Here is a 19,375-nt window from a genome sequence, read left to right on the forward strand (position 1 = left end):
TTGTTCTTGCCATTCTGACGTCGCTGACCGCCTTCGTTCTGGGTAACCAGTACATCCATCTGCTAGTACCAGGTATATAACTGTAACATCTAGGGCTTGGCCAGGAATTCATTACCCCACTGAAATTCTTCTATTTTAATGAGAAAGGTAAAGACGTTGTCCACGTTCCGACCTTTGAGAGACCCGAGATTGACTGTTTGCATGGGCTACACTATACATGAATTGGTTCTCAGAGGTGCCTCAAAGAAATGATATTTGGGTTCGAGGTATAGATTGGAATAAATTTAGACGTGAAATTTAAAAGGGATAGGAGCACAAATCTCAAACAATATAGTTCCAGATGGATAAGTTTAAAGACCTGGGAGTACTCGGTGTTGGGACACTGGCTGTAGACACTCTCGTCCTTTCAACATTATTCGGCCTGGACTCTGCTCGACTAAATGCCCGTAGATTGTGCAATACACAATGGCCCGTGGAGATATCGGATAACAGTGAGTGCATGGAGGTGGCATCCCCAAGGGAACCGATCGGACAATTCAGAGAAGAGTGTCATTAAAGCATGAAGTACAATACGGTCCATGTAGCGCCCACACAAAATCTAGGAAAGTACACAAGAGCACAGCCGAGTTGAGAGGGATGGTCATGAACGACTCGAAACTCCCCGCAGAGAAACAAATTACTTAGGAGGGTATTTGTTCTGGAGGAACCACCTACAGACAACGGATTAGCCCCATTCTCCTCATTACGATGCGTAAACTCACTTGCTCACGAAATAATCCACGGCACCAAACGCACCCACAGCTCCAGTCCAGAGTCCGAGCGTCTCCCAGGACAAGCTGCCTTCGGCGTGCTTTTTGTACGCGCCAAAACCCAATCCCGCGCCGATCAATCCCAGGAGGACGGCGTTGCCAATGAAGACTGGGTTGTCCTTGTTGCGGCTCACGGCGGAGGACTTGCGCTTGGCCTTCGCTTTGCGCTTCTCCTCGGCCTTGCGCTCTTTCTCGGCCGTCTCTTCGCGTTCCAGGCGCTCGGCTTGTGTGGAGGTCTTGACATCCTGGTCCAGGAAGCCAGAGTCGACGGAGGTGACGTGTGGAGAATCCACGTCCACAAGGGAAGCGGCGTTTTCGGACTCATCGCGGTAGACTCTTTCCACCTTTGGGGCTCGGCTGGGATTATGGTTAGAGGGTGAGATAGCGATGAGACTGTCGTTCGACTTACGCCTAGGAATGGTTAGTATGGCTTGGGGTCTCTTGTGTAGAAGGTCAAGAAAGAAGAATACCTCTTCAGGGGACTGCTTCGGTCCTTTGGCAGCTGCTTCAGCGTAAGACATCATGTAAGATGGGATTGCTGCGATACATCAGTATGAAGGGATCGGCATTGAGATCACGCAGTATTCCCATTTCGCGGAACGATCACTTACAGGAGAGGTAAGAGAGATGCAGAGGGAGAAGAGTTAGCCCGTGTGGTATGGGGAGAAGTGGGAGATTTATACGACAAAGGCAGGGAAGTAACGGCGAAAGAATGACATCATGTCGTCCAAGCGGGTGGAGTGGGCACATGCGCTGAGCCAAGACCCGCAGAGATCACCATCGGGCGTCATCCAACATTGCCATATTTAGATCATGCACAAGTACGTACTCCGTACGGCATACCGGTATAGTCTAATGCACTGGATTTATAAGAAAAAACTGTACTGAACACATCGCAAGAACTCGCGTGGATTTTAATACATATATTATCACAAAAGCCAAAGAAACTCCAATCGTAGATAGCGAACACACCGGATGGGTCGGATTAATGCATCAACCAGCGCAATCTACAGGAGCATCTCCAGGGGGTTCTCGACAACCTTCTTCAGCTCCTTGATCCACTCCGCACCGACGGCGCCGTCAACGACCTTGTGGTCGAAGCTGCCGGTCACGACGATCTGGTCATCCCACTCAACCGAGGTGCCCTCCTCAGTCTCGACGGGGACCGCCACCTTGCGGGTGGTGCCGACCGCCAGGATACCGGCCTGAGGGGGGTTGATCACAGCGGTGAAACGTTCCACGGCGGGGTTCATGCCCATGTTGCTGATGGTGAAGGTACCGCCCTGGTATTCCTCGGGCTTGAGCTTGTTGTCGCGGGCCCGCTTGCCAAGGTCCTTGATCTGGTTGGAGATGCTGGACAGGCCGGTGGCGCCGACGTTCTTGACCACGGGGGTGATCAGGCCGTTGGGGGTGGCCACGGCAACGCTGATGTCGGCGGTGTTGTGCTGACGGATCACCACCTGGCCGTTCTCCTCGCGCCAGCTGGAGTTGACCGCGGGCACCTTGCGGAGGGCAATGGCGCAGGCCTTGACGAGGAAGTCGTTGACGGACAGCTTGTAGGCGCCGTTGGCGGAGGCATTGAGGGCCTGACGCAGCTTCATAAGCTTGGAGACGGACAGAGTGGTCGAGACGAAGTAGTGGGGGTTCTCGCGCATGGACTGCTGCAGGCGGGAAGCGATGGTCTTGCGCATGGAGGTGAGGGGGATGTCCTCATAGGGGGCCTCGGCGGCGACGGCGGAGGGCTTGTACTTCTCGACATCCTCCTTGGTGATCTGTCCGCCGCGTCCGGTGCCCTTCAGGGCCTTGAGGGGGACACCCTTCTCCAGGGCGAGAGCCTTGGCAGCGGGGCTGATGGAAGGCTCACGGTCCAGACTAGGCTGGAGCTTCTCACCAGTGTACTCAGGCTCCTGGGCCTCCGGCGCGGGGGCCGCGGAGGGAGCGGGGGCAGCCTCACCCTTGGGCTCCTCCTTGCTCTCCTCGGCGGCGGGGGCAGGCTTCTCACCACCGGCATCCTCCAGGCCGAAAGACTCGAACGGCGCGACATCAGTGCCCTCTTCCACGAGGACAGCAATGGGCTGTAGGGGGAACCGGTCAGTAAGGACGATCAAACAAAGACTCCCGGGTGAAAATTTCGCAGGACGGTACATACCGAGCCGACGGCAACATCCTTCTCACCAGTCTCCTTCAGAACCTTCGCCAGGACACCCTCTTCCTGGAACTCAAAGTCCATCTGGGCCTTATCGGTCTCAATTTCCACCAGGACGTCACCAGGCGCAAGGGTGTCACCGGCCTTCTTCTGCCATGCTCCGATGTTTCCGGCGGACATCGTGGGGGAGAGGGCGGGCATGCTGATGATGGTGTGGGGAGGGAAGGCTGTAGAGAAGACATTGTTAGAGTCGGAGGTGTACAGAGGGGCGTAGAATACGACGAAATAGATGAGAGAGGGGGGTTCGGAGGGATCATCATATCATACACTTGGAAGCGTAGAAGCGGGAAAGGGCGGAGAAGGCAGGCAATTGAGGTCTGGAGAAGAATCAAACGGATCAGCATATGGCAGACTCGACGCATTGGGGACCGAGAGAAAGGAAGAGGCGGAACATACTGGATAGTCTCCTTGAATTTGTGAACCGCCTGCGGCCGTCTCAGACAGGAGGCGCCTTTGAGGAACATAGCGCTGGGAGCGCGCATGCGAACAGCAGAGGCAACCATGGTGCCAAATGCTGGGGAATCCGAAGTGAGAGGGAGAGAGGAGAGAGGAGAAAAGAAAGAGAGAGACCGGGGGTGGAGATGGAGGGGATGAAGATGGGACTGGGAGGTGGGAAGACCCGGTATATCAAAGAGTTGAGGAGAAGCAGCTCCAGGAAGTTTTCTGTTGAGCTGCCCGGTGAGCCTTCGGGACAATTGTCGCCGGCTGCCGCCGCCGGGGCTGAGTCAGCGGCGGCTGTGGTCTCTGTGGGCTCCCGTAAAGAAGCTGCAATGTTTCGCTCTGCGGCTCCCCGTAGTCTGACTCAGCGGCCCTTCCCAAAACCGACAAGCGCGCCGGGAGAAGACACGCAGCCGTTCCAAAGGCGGCCAGACTAACTATCTCCATCTACGGACACTAAGCTGATATCCCTCGCTCTTCCTCCCTCCCCTCCCCTCCTCACGCCCTCTGCCGTTCCATGTGGACTCATCTGCTGATTCCTTGATCGGCACTCCGCACCGGAGTCTCGCATAGATGGCGGAAGTAGAGAATGGCTCGGTTCATGAGCCGACCCAAACACAAAACAAGGAGAATGGAGTCGATGTATCGACGCACCCCGGCTCCCCCGATGTTGTGCCCGACGACAAACCGACTCTTCCAGATGAATCGGACCGTCAACGAATCGAAGTGGACGGAAGAACAGACCAGGTCGGATCCCAGAAGGAATTGGACTCTGCCGACCCTCCCCCGAGTCCCCCGACGGTTGCCGTTGAACCCGCTGAGCCAGACAACATACCCGAATCTCATGCAGACGGCCCGGAGGATCGTTCGGACATCCCTCCTGAACTTGAGGAGCCCACAGACGAAAAGGACACGCCAGAGGACACGGCCGACGGCAGTTCCATACCCCCCCAGGAGGAACCCGTTCCAGATGTCCGACTGCGCTCGGATTCGAGGTCCACGACCGCTACGTTTGCTACCCACCGGTCCGGCCCCGTGAGCTCGACTGTCTTCATAGTCACCGCCCTTGATACAATCGGACAATCCAGGGAGGCTCGAAAGAGTAAGGAACTGGAGGATGCCGTCAAGAATGCTCTCGCCAATGTCAAGCAGTCGGATCGGGAACCCATTGACCCCGAGGTCATCTTCCGTCCTCTACAAATCGCAACCAAGAGCCTTAGCATCCCTCTCCAGGTGACTGCGCTGGACTGCATCGGCAAGCTGATCACTTACTCCTACTTCGCCTTCCCGTCGGCTCAGGCCCCCGAGGCCCAGGGCACGCCCGAACAGATCCCCCTGATCGAGCGCGCCATCGATGCGATCTGCGACTGTTTCGAAAACGAAGCCACGCCGATTGAGATTCAGCAACAGATCATCAAATCCCTTCTCGCAGCGGTGCTAAACGACAAGATCGTGGTCCATGGAGCGGGTCTCCTGAAGGCCGTCCGCCAAATCTATAACATCTTCATATACTCCAAGTCGAGCCAGAACCAGCAGATTGCCCAAGGATCTCTGACACAGATGGTGAGCACCGTCTTCGACAGAGTTCGAGTCCGGCTGGACGTGAAGGAACTGCGCCTCCGCGAGGGCGACAAGGGCCAAGGAGGTTCTTCCGACAATGTCACCCTCGAACAGGGCGAGGCCTCGCAGGGGAATGAGGACGACCACACGTCGGATGCTGCCTCTGCTGCTGTCTCGGACCAGCCGGTCACCAAGGAACCCGTCGAGAAGCTCACGTTGGAGAGCTTCGAATCCAGCAAGGATGTGGCTTCCGTTCACGACAATGCCCCTACCACTGTCACCCGCGCCAAATTGGACCAGAATCAGGCGCGGCCCTCGTCGGGCGTCTCTGGCGAGGAGGCCGATGGCTCCACGGACGATGATGACGATGAGGTCTATATCAAGGATGCTTTTCTGGTCTTCAGAGCTTTGTGTAAACTGAGTCATAAAATCCTCAGCCATGAACAACAGCAAGATCTGAAGTCCCAGAACATGAGATCGAAGCTGTTGTCTCTGCACCTCATCCATTACCTCATAAACAACCACATCGCAACCTTCACCTCTCCCCTTCTGACGATCAAGCAAAGCTCCAGTAGCTCGGACTCCATGACCTTCCTGCAAGCTGTCCGCCCGCACCTGTGTCTTAGTCTCAGCCGAAATGGTTCCAGCTCAGTAACCAGGGTGTTTGAAGTCTGCTGCGAGATTTTCTGGCTCATGTTGAAGCATATGAGAGTTATGATGAAGAAAGAACTGGAAGTATTCCTGAAGGAGATCTACTTGGCGATTCTGGAGAAGCGAAACTCTCCCGCTTTCCAGAAGCAGTATTTCATGGAAGTATTGGAAAGACTGGCAGACGATCCTCGTGCTCTGGTGGAGCTCTATCTCAACTATGACTGCGATAGAACGGCTTTGGAGAATATCTTCCAGAACGTGATCGAACAGCTGTCCCGGTACGCCAGCATCCCGGTCTCTGTCAATGCGATGCAGCAACAGCAGTACCAGGAGCACCATACGAAAATCTCACGTATCGGTAGAGATTGGCATCAGCGCGGCACTCTCCCTCCTTCCCTCACGACCGCAAATGTATCAAACATCCAGCAACCCAACTTGCAAAGCGTCCCCGCTGAGTACATCCTGAAAAACCAAGCGGTCGAGTGTATGGTTGAGATCCTCCAATCGTTGGACAGCTGGGCATCACAACGCATGGCTGATCAAGCCCCGGTCCCTAACATCTCTTCCCATAAGTCTATGGATAACTCCCGGGAATCTATCGATACTAATGCGGGCATGTACCTTGCGTCTCCACGCGTTGAAGGTGCTGACAGTACTGGACGCTCCACACCTGTGGCCGAGGATGATCCAAGCCAAATGGAGAAGGTCAAGCAGCGGAAGATTGCCTTGACAAATGCCATCCAACAGTTCAACTTCAAGCCCAAGCGGGGAATGAAACTTTTCATTCAGGAGGGCTTCGTTCGTTCCGATTCTCCCGAAGACCTTGCTGCATTTTTGTTCAAGAATGAACGCCTTGACAAAGCGATGATTGGGGAGTATCTCGGTGAAGGTGACGCTGAAAACATTGCTATCATGCATGCTTTCGTGGACATGATGGAGTTCTCCAAGCGTCGCTTCGTGGACGCCCTTCGTCAGTTCCTCCAGCATTTCAGATTACCGGGTGAGGCTCAGAAGATTGATCGCTTCATGCTCAAGTTTGCGGAGCGCTATGTAACTCAGAACCCCAACGCCTTTGCCAACGCTGATACTGCGTACGTCCTCGCGTACTCCGTCATCATGCTGAATACAGACCAGCACAGCTCGAAGGTCAAACGTCGTATGACCAAGGAGGATTTCATCAAGAACAACCGAGGCATCAACGACAATCAGGACTTGCCGGACGACTACCTGGGTTCCATTTTTGATGAAATCGCTTCCAACGAGATCGTTCTCGATACGGAAAGAGAACAGGCAGCAAACCTTGGAATACCTACCGGCGCACCTGTGGGCTTAGCTTCCCGGGCTGGTCAGGTCTTTGCTACCGTAGGCAGGGATATCCAAGGAGAGAAATATGCTCAAGCCTCTGAAGAAATGGCCAACAAGACGGAGCAACTGTATCGCAGTCTGATTCGTGCCCAGCGAAAGACTGCCGTGAAAGAGGCTCTGTCGCGGTTTATCCCAGCCACTTCCGTCCGCCATGTGGGTTCCATGTTCAACGTTACTTGGATGTCTTTCCTCTCTGGCTTGTCTGCCCCGATGCAAGACACCCAAAACCTGGAAGTTATCAAGCTTTGTATGGAGGGAATGAAGCTCGCCATCCGCATCAGCTGCTCTTTCGATTTGGAAACTCCCCGCGTCGCCTTTGTGACGGCCTTGGCCAAGTTCACGAACCTAGGAAATGTCAGGGAAATGGTTGCGAAGAACGTGGAGGCCCTAAAGGTGCTGCTTGATGTAGCGCTTTCGGAAGGGAACTACCTCAAGGGCTCCTGGCGTGAAATCCTTACCTGCGTCAGCCAACTTGATCGGCTCCAGCTCCTGAGCGATGGTGTTGACGAGGGATCCCTGCCCGACGTTTCGCGAGCTCGCATTGTCTCTCAGGCATCTTCAGATGGATCTCGCCGGTCTACTCAAAGCGCAAGGCGTCCTCGTCCCCGGTCGGTGAACGGTCCTACTGCGTTCCGCACAGAGGTCGCCATGGAAAGTCGATCGGCAGAGATGATTAGGGGAGTGGATAGAATCTTTACCAACACGGCCAATCTCTCTCATGAGGCTATCATTGACTTCGTTCGGGCGCTAAGTGAAGTCAGCTGGCAGGAGATTCAATCTTCCGGACAGACTGACTCCCCTCGGACGTACAGTCTGCAAAAGTTGGTGGAAATCAGTTACTACAACATGACGCGGGTCAGGATCGAGTGGTCGAAGATTTGGGAGGTCCTTGGGCAACACTTCAACCACGTTGGATGCCATTCGAATACCACTGTGGTCTTTTTCGCCCTAGACTCGCTGCGACAGCTGTCGATGCGTTTTATGGAAATTGAAGAGCTTCCGGGATTCAAGTTCCAGAAGGACTTCCTTAAGCCGTTCGAACATGTTATGGCAAACAGTAATGCGGTTACTGTGAAAGATATGATTCTCCGGTGTCTTATTCAGATGATCCAGGCTCGTGGTGACAACATTCGCTCCGGATGGAAGACAATGTTCGGTGTCTTCACCGTTGCTGCCCGCGAACCTTACGGTACGTTATAGCCTTTTCTGCTAACTGACAATATACTGATTTACGACAGAGGGCATTGTGAATATGGCTTTCGAGCATGTCTCCCAGATCTACAACACTCGATTCGGGGTTGTAATTACGCAGGGCGCTTTCCCCGATCTGGTCGTGTGTCTTACTGAGTTCTCGAAGAATTCAAAGTTCCAGAAGAAGTCGCTGCAAGCGATCGAAACGCTGAAGTCAACCGTCACAAAGATGCTTCGCACCCCTGAATGCCCTCTCTCTGCCCGTGGTGGGTCTTCCGAAGAGGCATACGACGAGGCCACAAACCTCGCCAAACAGCTAAGCCGGCAGTCTAAGGAGGAACAGTTTTGGTACCCGATTTTGATCGCCTTCCAAGATGTCCTGATGACTGGCGATGATCTCGAGGTCCGATCAAGGTGAGATCTCTTGTACTCCAACATTTGGAGTCTGCTAATCTATCGTCAGGGCATTAACCTATCTCTTTGAGACGTTGATACGTTATGGTGGCGACTTCCCTCAGGAATTCTGGGATGTCCTTTGGAGACAACTACTTTATCCCATCTTCGTGGTCCTGCACTCCAAATCAGAGATGTCGAAGGTGCCCAATCATGAAGAGCTCTCCGTGTGGCTTTCAACCACGATGATTCAGGCATTAAGAAGCATGATCACCCTCTTTACTCACTACTTTGACGCTTTAGAGTACATGCTTGGACGCATCCTGGAACTCCTCACCCTGTGCATCTGCCAAGAGAACGATACCATAGCGCGTATTGGCAGCAATTGCCTGCAACAGCTGATCTTGAAGAATGTTATGAAGTTCAAGCAGGAGCACTGGGCCAAGGTTGTTGGCGCTTTTGTGGAGCTCTTCAGCAAAACCACTGCCTACGAGCTCTTTACAGCTGCAGCCACGATGTCTAAGCAGATGTCGCAGAAATCTGCGAATGGCGAGCCCGCGGAGGAGCCCGCTGAAGAACCTTCTGACGCCACATCGACTCCTGAGAATTTTGCCGACAGCTCCAAGACGAATGGTCTTCAAGGCATCGCGCAGGAGCACGAGGAAGGTGACATGCCTGCTGCGGCGTCTCCGGAGCTCGAAGATTACCGCCCACAAGCAGAACTACAACAGCAACCGGCTGCTGTGACGGTGGCTCGACGCCGTTACTTCAACCGCATCATAACCAACTGCGTGCTTCAGCTGCTCATGATCGAGACTGTTCACGAGCTGTTCTCCAACGACATGGTATATGCCCAAATCCCCAGCAACGAGTTGCTACGTTTGATGGCACTGCTCAAGAAGAGCTACCAGTTCGCGAAGAAGTTTAACGAAGACAAGGAGCTGCGCATGCAACTTTGGCGTCAAGGATTCATGAAGCAGCCGCCGAATCTTCTCAAGCAAGAGAGCGGAAGTGCTGCGACTTATGTCCACATTCTCTTCCGCATGTATCATGACGAGCGGGAGGAGAGGCAAAAGAGCCGCTCTGAAACAGAGGCTGCTCTCATTCCGTAAGGATCACTCTACCCTCAATAATTTCTTCTGCTAACACGTCTATCTAGTCTGTGTGCCGATATCATCCGCAGCTTTGTCCGTCTCGACGAAGACTCGCAGCATCGCAACATCGTAGCCTGGCGTCCCGTAGTCGTGGATGTCCTGGAAGGCTACACAAACTTCCCGTCTGAAGGGTTTGACAAGCATGTCGAGACTTTCTACCCTCTGGCCGTTGACTTGTTAGGCCGTGAGCTAAACCCTGAGATCCGCATTGCCCTCCAATCTCTGCTCCGGAGAATCGGTGAAGCGAAACTAGGAGTTCCCCCTCAGACTTCGAGTACGCCCCGAAACTCGGTCTCTCAGCCTCGCAAACAAAGCGTGGGTCGGTGACTACAGATTGCGCCTGCATGGGCCCCGAATGCTTTAGTCCTGCTTTTTGTTCTGAACTTGTTTTGGATATCCTTGCCGTTGGAGTGTTTGTGGCAGTGAACCACATGTAGAGTTAGCTGTTTGGCCTCTGGGTTATCATTCTGATTATCGTGAGCTGGTCTTTATATATGTACAAAATAGCACAATCATGAGAAGCGCCATCCTCCCAAGCCGAGTCGTAGCGATCGTTTCTCTGTTAAGTGGATCTGAGTTCATCCAGAGACGGAATCTTGCCGGATTCATAGTGAAGAAGCAGGTTAGCCATATCTTCGTCACCCATTCGCACCAAGTCATCCAGACTCCATGACTCGCAGACACCAGACATCCTAGACCGCTACTTAGCTTCAATCAGCAAGGGAGGGCATCGTCGACATACCACTTCATCCGCTTTGGGCCCTCCTGTTGGTCCGGGGCAATCTCACGTAGTTTCTTCCGCAACTTGCCCACGTTATCTATCGCGGCACCCATGTTGTCAGGCAGCGTCTCCGCGATCTTCTTGCGGACGATACTGGCAAGCTTAGGGCCGTTCCCATTGGTACTGACCATGACCTGCAAAGGACCGTCTCGATGCACACTTCCGAAATAGAAGTCACACTCGGAGGGCACATCGGCGATGTTGGCGGGTATCCGCTTTTCTTTGCAGAGCTTCCAGACGCGAGTTGACGCTTCTGGGTCGTCAATGGCGCAGAGAACCATGTCGGCTGTTTCTAGATCCACCGGCTCGAAGTTGCGGTCGATGTGGGTGACCTGGCCCTCTGAGACACGAAAGGCTACTTCAGCATTGAGCCCTGATGCCGGACAGACCACTGTCACATGGGAATCTGCATTGAGAGCATGTAGGATGCGGCCAGCAGCTACCTGAGGGGCCGTCAGTTGTTGTCATATATATATATATTAAATTTTTGGCTGATAAGCCCTTACCTCTCCACCACCCACCACCAAGACATGCTTGTTTCTGACCTGCCAGGCTACAATGAGAGAGCCTCCTCCCTGCACTTCTGGGAATTTCTGGGACATTTTCCGCCAGAATATAATATACAGAGGAGGGATGAAGTGAGGCCGAAAACTGAGTGTCTTATCTATTGGAGGGGCAGCAAGACCGTCCGGCGGCCCACAGAGACCAAAGACGAACCGCGCTTTTTTCCTCGACTTCCGACTTCAACTATTTTTTTTTTCTCCTTCTTCCCCTCCCTTTGTTTGTCTCCCCCTTGGCTGTGTGAGATGATTTCCCTAATCTTCTCATCTCCCCCGTAGCCCTTCCCTGTCTTCTTCTTCTTCTCCTTCTCCCTTAACCCATGTCTTTTTACACCTCTTAGATCCCTCCAACATGCGTGGAATTCAGATCTTTTCCGGGACCTCTCATCCCGTCCTCGCGGAGATGGTCTGCGAGCGACTGGGGACTTCACCGGCCAAGGCAGATCTGGGAAAGTTTGCCAATGGTGAGACCAGTGTGAACATTGGGGTCTCGGTCCGGAACCAGGATGTCTACATCGTTCAGAGTGGGAGCTCGAAGATCAACGACAGCGTCATGGAGCTGCTCATTATGATCTCAGCTTGCAAGGGCGGTTCCGCAAAGTCCATCACAGGTGAGTTGGAATGATCTTGGTAGCTGTTGGATAGAAGCTGACGTCGGTGCCTTCAGCGGTCATGCCGTATGCTGCCTGCCTAGTTTAGTGCCGCACAGTTGATACTGACACGTTCGAGGTACTTCCCTTACTCTCGCCAGTCCAAGAAGAAGAGCCACCGTGGCGCCATCACCGCTCGTATGCTGGCGAACCTTCTCTCCGTTGCTGGGGTGGACCATGTGATAACTTTGGATCTGCATGTGAGTGACCAGGCCATCGGGATATGGACGTGGTTGGGACCGACTCTTAACGGGATTACTATAGGCCTCCCAAATGCAGGGATTCTTCGGGAAGCCCGTGGACAACCTGTTTGCCGAGCCGTATATTGCCCGCTGGATCCGTATGCACGTCCCTGGGTGGAAGGAAGCTGTCGTCGTGAGTAAGAATGCTGGGGGTACGAAACGTGTCACTTCGCTAGCGGACACGCTGAAGCTCAACTTTGGCATCGTCACCACCGACCGGCGACGTCCCAAGGTCGCCGTCACCATGTCGGACAGTACGGTCTTTTTCGATTCGATCGAGGACGACTCCACCCCCGTTCCCAAGAACCCAGATCCCTTCGTCGTTCAGGTGCAGGGCAGCGGCGAGAGCTGCGCGTCTGACGAGCCGTCCAGTGATTCCGATAAAGCCGAATCAACCAAGATGGCCCACGGTCTATTCCCTGAAATCCCCGCCAGTGCCCGTCGTCCCTCCGAGCTGGAAGCTGCTCATGAGTACACGGATGTGCGGGTCCAGGATGTGATCACGGGACGGCTTGTACAGGGTCATCTCGTGGACGATGACTATCCCTCCGCTGGCCCTACTTCGGTGCCCACGCCTGGTGACGCGGGCTGCGGATCCAACCGGGACGGCTCCGACACCGTCTCCGAGTCCATGGTGAACTCGGTGATTTCCAATGGCCCTTCGCTCCCTGGGGATCATGCCCTTGGGGGTTCCTTCGATGCCGCGGAATCCTCCGATGAGGAGGGCAGCCATGGCCATGTTTCCGAGCGGGAGAAGACGATTACTTTCGTCGGAGACGTCAAAGACCGCACCGTATTCATTGTCGATGATATGATCGACAAGAGCGGATCGTGGATCGCCGCAGCGGAAACGGTTGTCAAGAGGGGCGGTGCAAAGAAGGTCTATTGCATCGCTACACATGGGCTGTTTGGCGATGAGTCGCTGCAGCAGATGGAGGCCTGTCGGTCTATCGACTATATCGTCGTGACCAACACCTTCCCCATCTGCCCGAAGTTGATGGAGAAGTCAAAGAAACTCGTGGTAATCGATATCTCCAGTCTGATTGCCGAGAGTATTCGGCGCCACCATTACGGCGAAAGGTATGTGGTCCTGCAAAGTTTTCCACCGGTGCAAAATGCTGACTTGCGGAAGTGTTTCGACGTTATTTCACTTCAATGACTGATTAAAATGGACCTTACCCTGGTCTAACCTTTCGGATTATGTGATTATATGCGATCTTGACGTTCTGAAAAGATGATGGCTAAAGACAGTGACGACAAAATTGATGACTCCCAATCCCCTAAGTATGGCAACTTTTCTGCTCCATGTACGCAGACCACACATGATGTATTCTGCGCCGTACGTGCATTATGATACCTTATAATATCCGCAGTGGACTATCAATGGAATTTTCCTGTGCAGTTGCACACGGGTCTCCAATACAGGCAATGCCGTGGAAGATACTACAAGTTGACATTCGCCGCATCATGTCGGCAACGGATCGCAAAGATCGACCGTCCCTTACACCAGCGATGCAGTCCACTTTGGGTACTGCAGGAGCATCTTGGGAGGAAAGAGACATGTCTCTGGACTTGCTTAACAAGGTGCTCTTAACGGAGCGTTGGAAGAACATACATGGACCCTGTCAGTCCCTGTTCCTTGTACCGATTGGTGCAGGAGTGGTGGGCTGACGGGTCTCTCGAGGAATGAAGGCATCAGTTTCTGAGGGCCAAGTCTCCTGACCTGGCCCTCCGGCTTCGGCTTGTGGGACTGATGCAAGAGAACATCTCGAACATTATGTAGTGGAAATAGATTGACTATTAATATGACTATTTTGTTTGTAACTTGCTACCTTCACCTCCTTGCGGGTCTGCCTGCAAGTTTTCCCTATTATTTTCTGGATGCGTAGGGAGTTGATCGAGATCCTCGGCCAATGGAAGTGATCCGTCCATCACAGTGACTCTCAATTCCTGCGAGGGTTCTACTATCGGTGAAGTGTCAATGTGATCGGGTCCTTGCGTGCTTGATGCGAGTGTACAGGAGGTACTCGGTGATCAGCCTCACAGGTTCCCGAAGGGACGCTGTCAGGGTGACGTCGCACAAGAAAATTGACTGGCAGGACAACGTCGTTGGATGTTTGCTCCTGCGCGGGAAGTAGGTTTCCATGAGCATCGATGCCAGATTGATCACTGTTGCGGTGTGCACCGCAAGGCCAAGTGGTCAGAAGCACTGGAGCCGGTCGACGATGTCTAGGACCTTTGGAGACGCGCATTCGTCAACATCATGCTGAGTCCGATGTCCGCCATCGATTCGCCCGTCAGAACAATGCACCAGCTGCAGAGAATACCGTTGTTCTAGCCCTTAAGGGTGGAGACGCCACCACCAGCGCCCAAGACGGCGGGCGACATACATGTTTGTTATGCATTGCCAGGAATATCTTCTACGGAAAATAAAGGAAGAGGCTTGTGGGGCATGACAGGATGGATCCTTGACCTGCAATGCGAGATGGCTTCCAGATTCCCTTCAAGTTAATATTTTTGTCTTTTGGAAAAAAAGGAGCTGGGCGATACGCGCCCATTCACCGACCTGTCAATCTGCCAAAAGTACCTTGTCTCGTTGGCGAACGGAACACTCCAGTAGGAACTTAAGCAGCTTGGAGACGAATTGACTAGTGGGCCACCAGAACCCACCGGTAAGGGGGGCGGCCGGGCAGAGATGTGTGTCGGGGAAAGTTGTCCGGTAGATCGGACGCAAAAGTTCCAGTTTCAGCCGTGTCGCGTCGTCATTTCCGGATCGAGAGAATGAACACACGAATGGTGCGATGATTAATGCCGTCCTTCTGACAGGGGGGATTCATTCGGGCCCTACTGCCCAGCAACCCAAGCGAGGCCGTCCTGCTGGAGCACTGGCAGGGGTTGATCGTGGACTGAATACGACGGATCAAGTTGCGACGGACGAGATGATCGCTTAGAGTTTTGTCCATCCGACACCTGAACGAGGACGAGAGGGATGATCACGTCAATTTGATTTCATCCTTCCAGCGACAGCTGCCATGTGGGGATAATATTGGCCCTAGCGCTGGGAGTGGACTGCGGGTGGTACAGCCGGAGGCCCAGCGGGCTGGGCTCCTTTTTAGCCTCCCTGGGGCGTTCTCAGGGAGCTGGGTGCGCCGCGTGCTCGTTTTTAGTCGATTGGAAGGATCCGTCCATCCCATCCTTTACCTAATCTGCCTGCAATCGTCGTCGAGAAGTAACCAGGGGGGGCGACAGCATTATGATTCGCTGGTGCATGCTCGATCTACTCATTTAGCGTTTGAACTACTGCGATCTAGTTAGGGACGCAACCTTTTAGCCCACCTTAGTCAACTTTGGTGGAGGAAGAACCCCGTCAGAGAAGCAACGACCACCACGGTACGGGTGGATTATAGTCGCTCCGCTGGATCATACTAATATCAACCGTTCCAAAGTTCGCTCGCAGTCGGGACGATGGTCACTTCCGCTGGAGACACACCGCAGCCTTTAGCCGAGCACCGTCCTCGAGGCTAAAAAGTCATCCGTTCTTCCCCGGCTGAGGGTTGGAGGAGGTCTTCTAGTCGGTGCGGGAACCAATCCATTGGATGCCGTCAAACTCGGAAGTTCATCGTGGCTGACTGGGGCTGGCTAAGGGGCTCGTCAAGCACAAATCCACTGGGAAGGGGGAAAAAAAAATCCTCAGAGCCACTTGGATCATGAACCTTGGCGGCTCCTCTGCAGAATTCCGCCGCGATCGGCCCTGCGGACGAGGTCGTCTGCTACTAGCGTAGTGGATGAAAGTTCTGACGGGATTCAAACGTTGGATCCGAATCGTGGGTAGCTGTCAATAGAGAGCGTCCACCGCCTCTTACTCACCCCCCTAGATAGGTAAGAGCGCTGCGATTAGACATGCAACTGTGACACGGTGCATGATATGTACGCCGAGTCATGCACAGGCCAGTTGGTATGCCGGGACGGTGAACCCTATATTCCCCAACCTTCGAGAACGTTGGTGTGTCGGCCGTCCTGGCCGGTCGGGATGTCCCCTGCTTCACAGTGGATGGAGCAGCAGCAAACAGACGGGAGGATTGCAATGGAGACCAGGCATGACGTCCGATTGGTGTATGAATGACGACAGTCGGGAGGGAAACACGTTGATCTTTGCGGACCATATCAAACAGCCTCGACGAAGGACAATTTGTCACCGCTGGACGTCAGAAGGGAGGATGCGCCGTCTAAAATAAGAAAAAGTGGCTGGTGGCCCGTGATGAAGGGTCGATAATGATGGTGCCGGACCCAGGGAGGACGGCCTCCTGCGCGATCTGCACGCCAAAACCCAGGACCGTCAGGCCGGTAATGCTCGATCTCCAATTAAGGGCCGGCGATGGCAAAAATCGGATCCAGATCCGGAGATCTGACTGGGTCTACATACGGGGGACAAGGGCAGTCGATAGGTAAGGTTGAGGAGCGGTAGTGGATCGAAGGTTAATGGATCAGTCCAATTCCCACCGAGTGGACAATTGGAGGAATATTGGGGGTGAATCTCATTGTTGCATTTATTTATTTGTTTATGACTTTCCCATAATTTTTATTACGATCGTTCCATGTGCCTGAGAGTTCGGTGTATCCTCGCATTTTCTCCTATTCAGTTCGATATTGATGCTCTATCTTTTCTGTCTCGGATTTTTTCTATCTTTATTTATTCAATTTATTACCTATTCATCCCGGTCATTTCTTTTTTGGCAATCAATCGCCTTCTATCGACTCCACCGTCTATCCCCGTCAACCCTCCCGATTCATTCCAATTCGAATTACCCAGCATTAGTCTTTTCTTTTCTTATTCCGACGATCTTAAAAAACCACAGAAAAATAAATCTGTATTTAGAAAAGTCCAAGCTCATCGTCATCGAGCGGGTACTTGCAGTCTCGTCTTCCTGGTCTGGACCTCTGGGTCTGTACAGAATCGACCCTGACTGACGTCCATTCGGAAAGCTATGTATCCAATTCTGACAGAGGAGCTCTGTGTGCTTGGTCCTGTTTGAAAGACTGCCCTATATATATGCGATGGAGCGTCGTTTCAATCGTCTCCTGTTCGCATCTTCTATACCATCCATATAGCCTCCGACACCTTGAACCCTTCAAACCGTCAACCTCCATACCCTTGGTTCAGTCAATCCCTCGGCGAATCTCGCATCTTGCTTCAGCTCCATCGTGTTTCTCTCCCTTGCGCCAGACAAGACCGTCGTTTCCCGTCTCCCTCTCAAGCCAAACTATCAGAGTTTCTCAAAACTTTACGTGACGTATCGAGGCAAGCACTCCCTTAAAGACACATATCATCAGTGAACCCCCAGCTAACCAGCGGAATAGCATCAGAATGGCAAACCAGTGTTCCGGCCATGTCTTTGCCATCGTGCAAGCTACCAACGGGAACATCCTCACCTGGCGTTGTTCTGACTGCAACTCTGGGCCCTTTGTAGCCATCTGGCGCTGCAAGATTTGCGGCCATTGTCGCTGCAATAACTGCCACAATGCCAAGGCATAAGTCGCGGTTACATTGTCGGGGAGCCCGCCATTGTTGTTGTACACCGTCCGGTAAGTAAGTGGGAAGACAGTGACCTCTCTTCGTGCCACACGCGACCTCGATAGTGTGACCCATGAAGCGGCGCTGACTCTGGCGAGCTATCTAGAACGCAAAAGACCCCCCGAATGACTGGCTCTCCGAACGCCGCTTCTGAAGTCGTATCAAGACGGTCTCTGCGGGGCACTTCCTCGAAATCTCTCTTCACCTGTCGCCTGGATCTCCTACTTCTCTCTCTTCTGACCTGGCCCATCATCGATATTGGACCCTTCACATTCTACTGGACTCTGCATTCGTGGGGTGAATGGTTCGACCCGGAGGTTATTTCCGTCGACCATCTGACCCAATCGGAAGGGTACTTTGACGCCTTGTCTTGGTATGCGCCCGTAAACATCGCGAAGGGACCAGGTGGCACTCTGCGCAACACAGTTCATTCTTCTCACCTCTTCCTTACTCCTTTCAATTTTGTATTTCTTTTAATGACGCAATCACGGCCGAACTCTGCATAAGCCTATGATCTGTCGTTTTAGCAGGCATTTCTCGGTGTCAAGGTTGGGATAAAAAGTTAGTCATTGTCTTGCTTCTTTCGGGGGATTGTTATTGTTTTTGTCTTGCTGGTCTGTGTGCGACGGGTCGGCCTGAATAGAATATAGAACATAATGCGGCAACGCGATTATTTCTGTGCAACAGCCCTTCGTTGCTTTACCCTCCCTTGACTTCATTGTAGAACGTCGCCGTAGGACGGGTTACATCAGTGGAAAGTCCTATGCCAAGCTTCGGCCTGAACTGTCAGGCCCAGATGACTGGGATACGATTGACTCTGACGGTCTCGATGTACCTTTGGCCGGATCTGGCCGGCCCGTCTGTGACGGAAGTACGTCCAGGTACCCCGTCCATTCCTGGATCGATCCGGGTCTCTGGTATGCTAGCGTCTGTGCGCTGGCTATCCCCTCCTTTCGCATCCCGTTTTCAACCGCGTATGGGACATAGCATAGTTGAGCCTAATCAAGGAATCAGAGGCTACTGTCAGGTATTCAGGCACGGGGAATGCTGCTGTCACCATCCCACCACCGGTTACCGCATCGGGCCAGACACCGCAGCGATAAGATTAGAACCCATCAACACGCTGAAATGTGTCGAGAGACGTAGGACCCAGGCTGCATCCGAAGTTACACACTGGCGACTTTTAGTCTACCACACCGGTCACACGACAGCCTCACAGCGTCATCCTCACCGTCCAAACCCGCCATCGACAAGGGGATGCTTGCGCCGGCGGAGGGTGTGGGCAGCTTCATAGTAATACATCGTCGGGTGGAAGCGCTGGATGCGCTCAGTTAGGCGGACGTGGTCGTTACTGCTTCGATGGATGTACATTCAACCAGGCGGTTTCGTGTAACCGGCGGTTCCTGGAATGGATGCCCAGCACTGTAGCCCTTGCTGGGATGAAGGGATGCGGAAGATTTCCTTGGTCCCGACAGCCTCTGGTGCATATTTTCATTGGTGACTCCCTACAAACCCCAGCGTGCAGCTCCACTACGTCATATATCCCCAATATCTCTAGGGATGGGGTCAACCGTGGAGACAACTATGTCGCATTCCTCTGCATTAAGTTTGCCCTGCAGTCCCATTGTCCTCAGCAAATCTCGAGAGTCAACCGGAAATATATACTGACCGACTATGAGAGGATTACATCGAGCGACGAACAGCTCTCGGGATCTACACTCAACCGATTGAGTAGTGCCAAAGAAGTAAGGGGTGCCCGTCGAACGGGGCAACTCACGTCAACGACGACCGTCGTAGCCACTC

The 19,375-nt window shown here is 53.3% G+C and overlaps 8 protein-coding genes across 8 annotated transcripts; 4 read left to right on the top strand and 4 right to left on the bottom strand.

Moving 5' to 3' along the window:
* Positions 1-114: 114 nt before the first annotated feature.
* On the bottom strand, positions 115-1,504 carry BDV59DRAFT_179955 (uncharacterized protein). Its single transcript, XM_073689977.1, has 4 exons — positions 1,421-1,504; positions 1,293-1,347; positions 762-1,166; positions 115-710 (listed from the first exon to the last, which is right to left on the bottom strand). The coding sequence occupies exons 2-4, from the start codon at positions 1,331-1,333 to the stop codon at positions 677-679; spliced, it is 480 nt and encodes a 159-aa protein (XP_073547200.1). The 5' UTR covers positions 1,334-1,347; positions 1,421-1,504; the 3' UTR covers positions 115-676.
* A 147-nt stretch (positions 1,505-1,651) lies between these two features.
* BDV59DRAFT_179956 (putative pyruvate dehydrogenase complex, dihydrolipoamide acetyltransferase component) lies at positions 1,652-3,656 on the bottom strand. Its single transcript, XM_073689978.1, has 4 exons — positions 3,412-3,656; positions 3,283-3,332; positions 2,959-3,182; positions 1,652-2,884 (listed from the first exon to the last, which is right to left on the bottom strand). Exons 1-4 carry the CDS (start codon positions 3,516-3,518, stop codon positions 1,817-1,819), a joined length of 1,449 nt encoding a protein of 482 aa, XP_073547201.1. The 5' UTR covers positions 3,519-3,656; the 3' UTR covers positions 1,652-1,816.
* Positions 3,657-3,902: 246 nt separating this feature from the next.
* BDV59DRAFT_41989 (Arf family guanine nucleotide exchange factor SEC7) lies at positions 3,903-10,459 on the top strand. Its single transcript, XM_073696349.1, has 4 exons — positions 3,903-8,218; positions 8,268-8,634; positions 8,684-9,721; positions 9,773-10,459. Exons 1-4 carry the CDS (start codon positions 4,027-4,029, stop codon positions 10,092-10,094), a joined length of 5,919 nt encoding a protein of 1,972 aa, XP_073547202.1. The 5' UTR covers positions 3,903-4,026; the 3' UTR covers positions 10,095-10,459.
* Positions 10,293-11,271, bottom strand: BDV59DRAFT_179960 (bifunctional precorrin-2 dehydrogenase/sirohydrochlorin ferrochelatase MET8). Its single transcript, XM_073689979.1, has 3 exons — positions 11,055-11,271; positions 10,510-10,991; positions 10,293-10,459 (listed from the first exon to the last, which is right to left on the bottom strand). The coding sequence occupies exons 1-3, from the start codon at positions 11,148-11,150 to the stop codon at positions 10,330-10,332; spliced, it is 708 nt and encodes a 235-aa protein (XP_073547203.1). The 5' UTR covers positions 11,151-11,271; the 3' UTR covers positions 10,293-10,329.
* Positions 11,272-11,310: 39 nt separating this feature from the next.
* Positions 11,311-13,810, top strand: BDV59DRAFT_179961 (ribose phosphate diphosphokinase subunit PRS1). Its single transcript, XM_073689980.1, has 5 exons — positions 11,311-11,719; positions 11,776-11,785; positions 11,838-11,958; positions 12,023-13,080; positions 13,133-13,810. The coding sequence occupies exons 1-5, from the start codon at positions 11,461-11,463 to the stop codon at positions 13,161-13,163; spliced, it is 1,479 nt and encodes a 492-aa protein (XP_073547204.1). The 5' UTR covers positions 11,311-11,460; the 3' UTR covers positions 13,164-13,810.
* Positions 13,811-13,890: 80 nt separating this feature from the next.
* Positions 13,891-14,800, bottom strand: BDV59DRAFT_179963 (uncharacterized protein). The gene has a single exon (XM_073689981.1). The coding sequence runs from the start codon at positions 14,250-14,252 to the stop codon at positions 13,965-13,967; it is 288 nt and encodes a 95-aa protein (XP_073547205.1). The 5' UTR covers positions 14,253-14,800; the 3' UTR covers positions 13,891-13,964.
* A 1,796-nt stretch (positions 14,801-16,596) lies between these two features.
* Positions 16,597-17,452, top strand: BDV59DRAFT_179965 (uncharacterized protein). Its single transcript, XM_073689982.1, has 2 exons — positions 16,597-17,299; positions 17,359-17,452. Exon 1 carries the CDS (start codon positions 16,651-16,653, stop codon positions 16,966-16,968), a length of 318 nt encoding a protein of 105 aa, XP_073547206.1. The 5' UTR covers positions 16,597-16,650; the 3' UTR covers positions 16,969-17,299; positions 17,359-17,452.
* On the top strand, positions 17,243-18,207 carry BDV59DRAFT_42141 (uncharacterized protein). The gene is made up of 2 exons (XM_073696351.1): positions 17,243-17,587; positions 17,679-18,207. The coding sequence occupies exons 1-2, from the start codon at positions 17,520-17,522 to the stop codon at positions 18,076-18,078; spliced, it is 468 nt and encodes a 155-aa protein (XP_073547207.1). The 5' UTR covers positions 17,243-17,519; the 3' UTR covers positions 18,079-18,207.
* Positions 18,208-19,375: the final 1,168 nt, after the last annotated feature.

The sequence above is a fragment of the Aspergillus ambiguus genome (assembly GCF_047715705.1).
Source record: "Aspergillus ambiguus strain CBS 117.58 unplaced genomic scaffold BDV59scaffold_19, whole genome shotgun sequence".
NCBI lineage: Eukaryota > Fungi > Ascomycota > Eurotiomycetes > Eurotiales > Aspergillaceae > Aspergillus > Aspergillus ambiguus.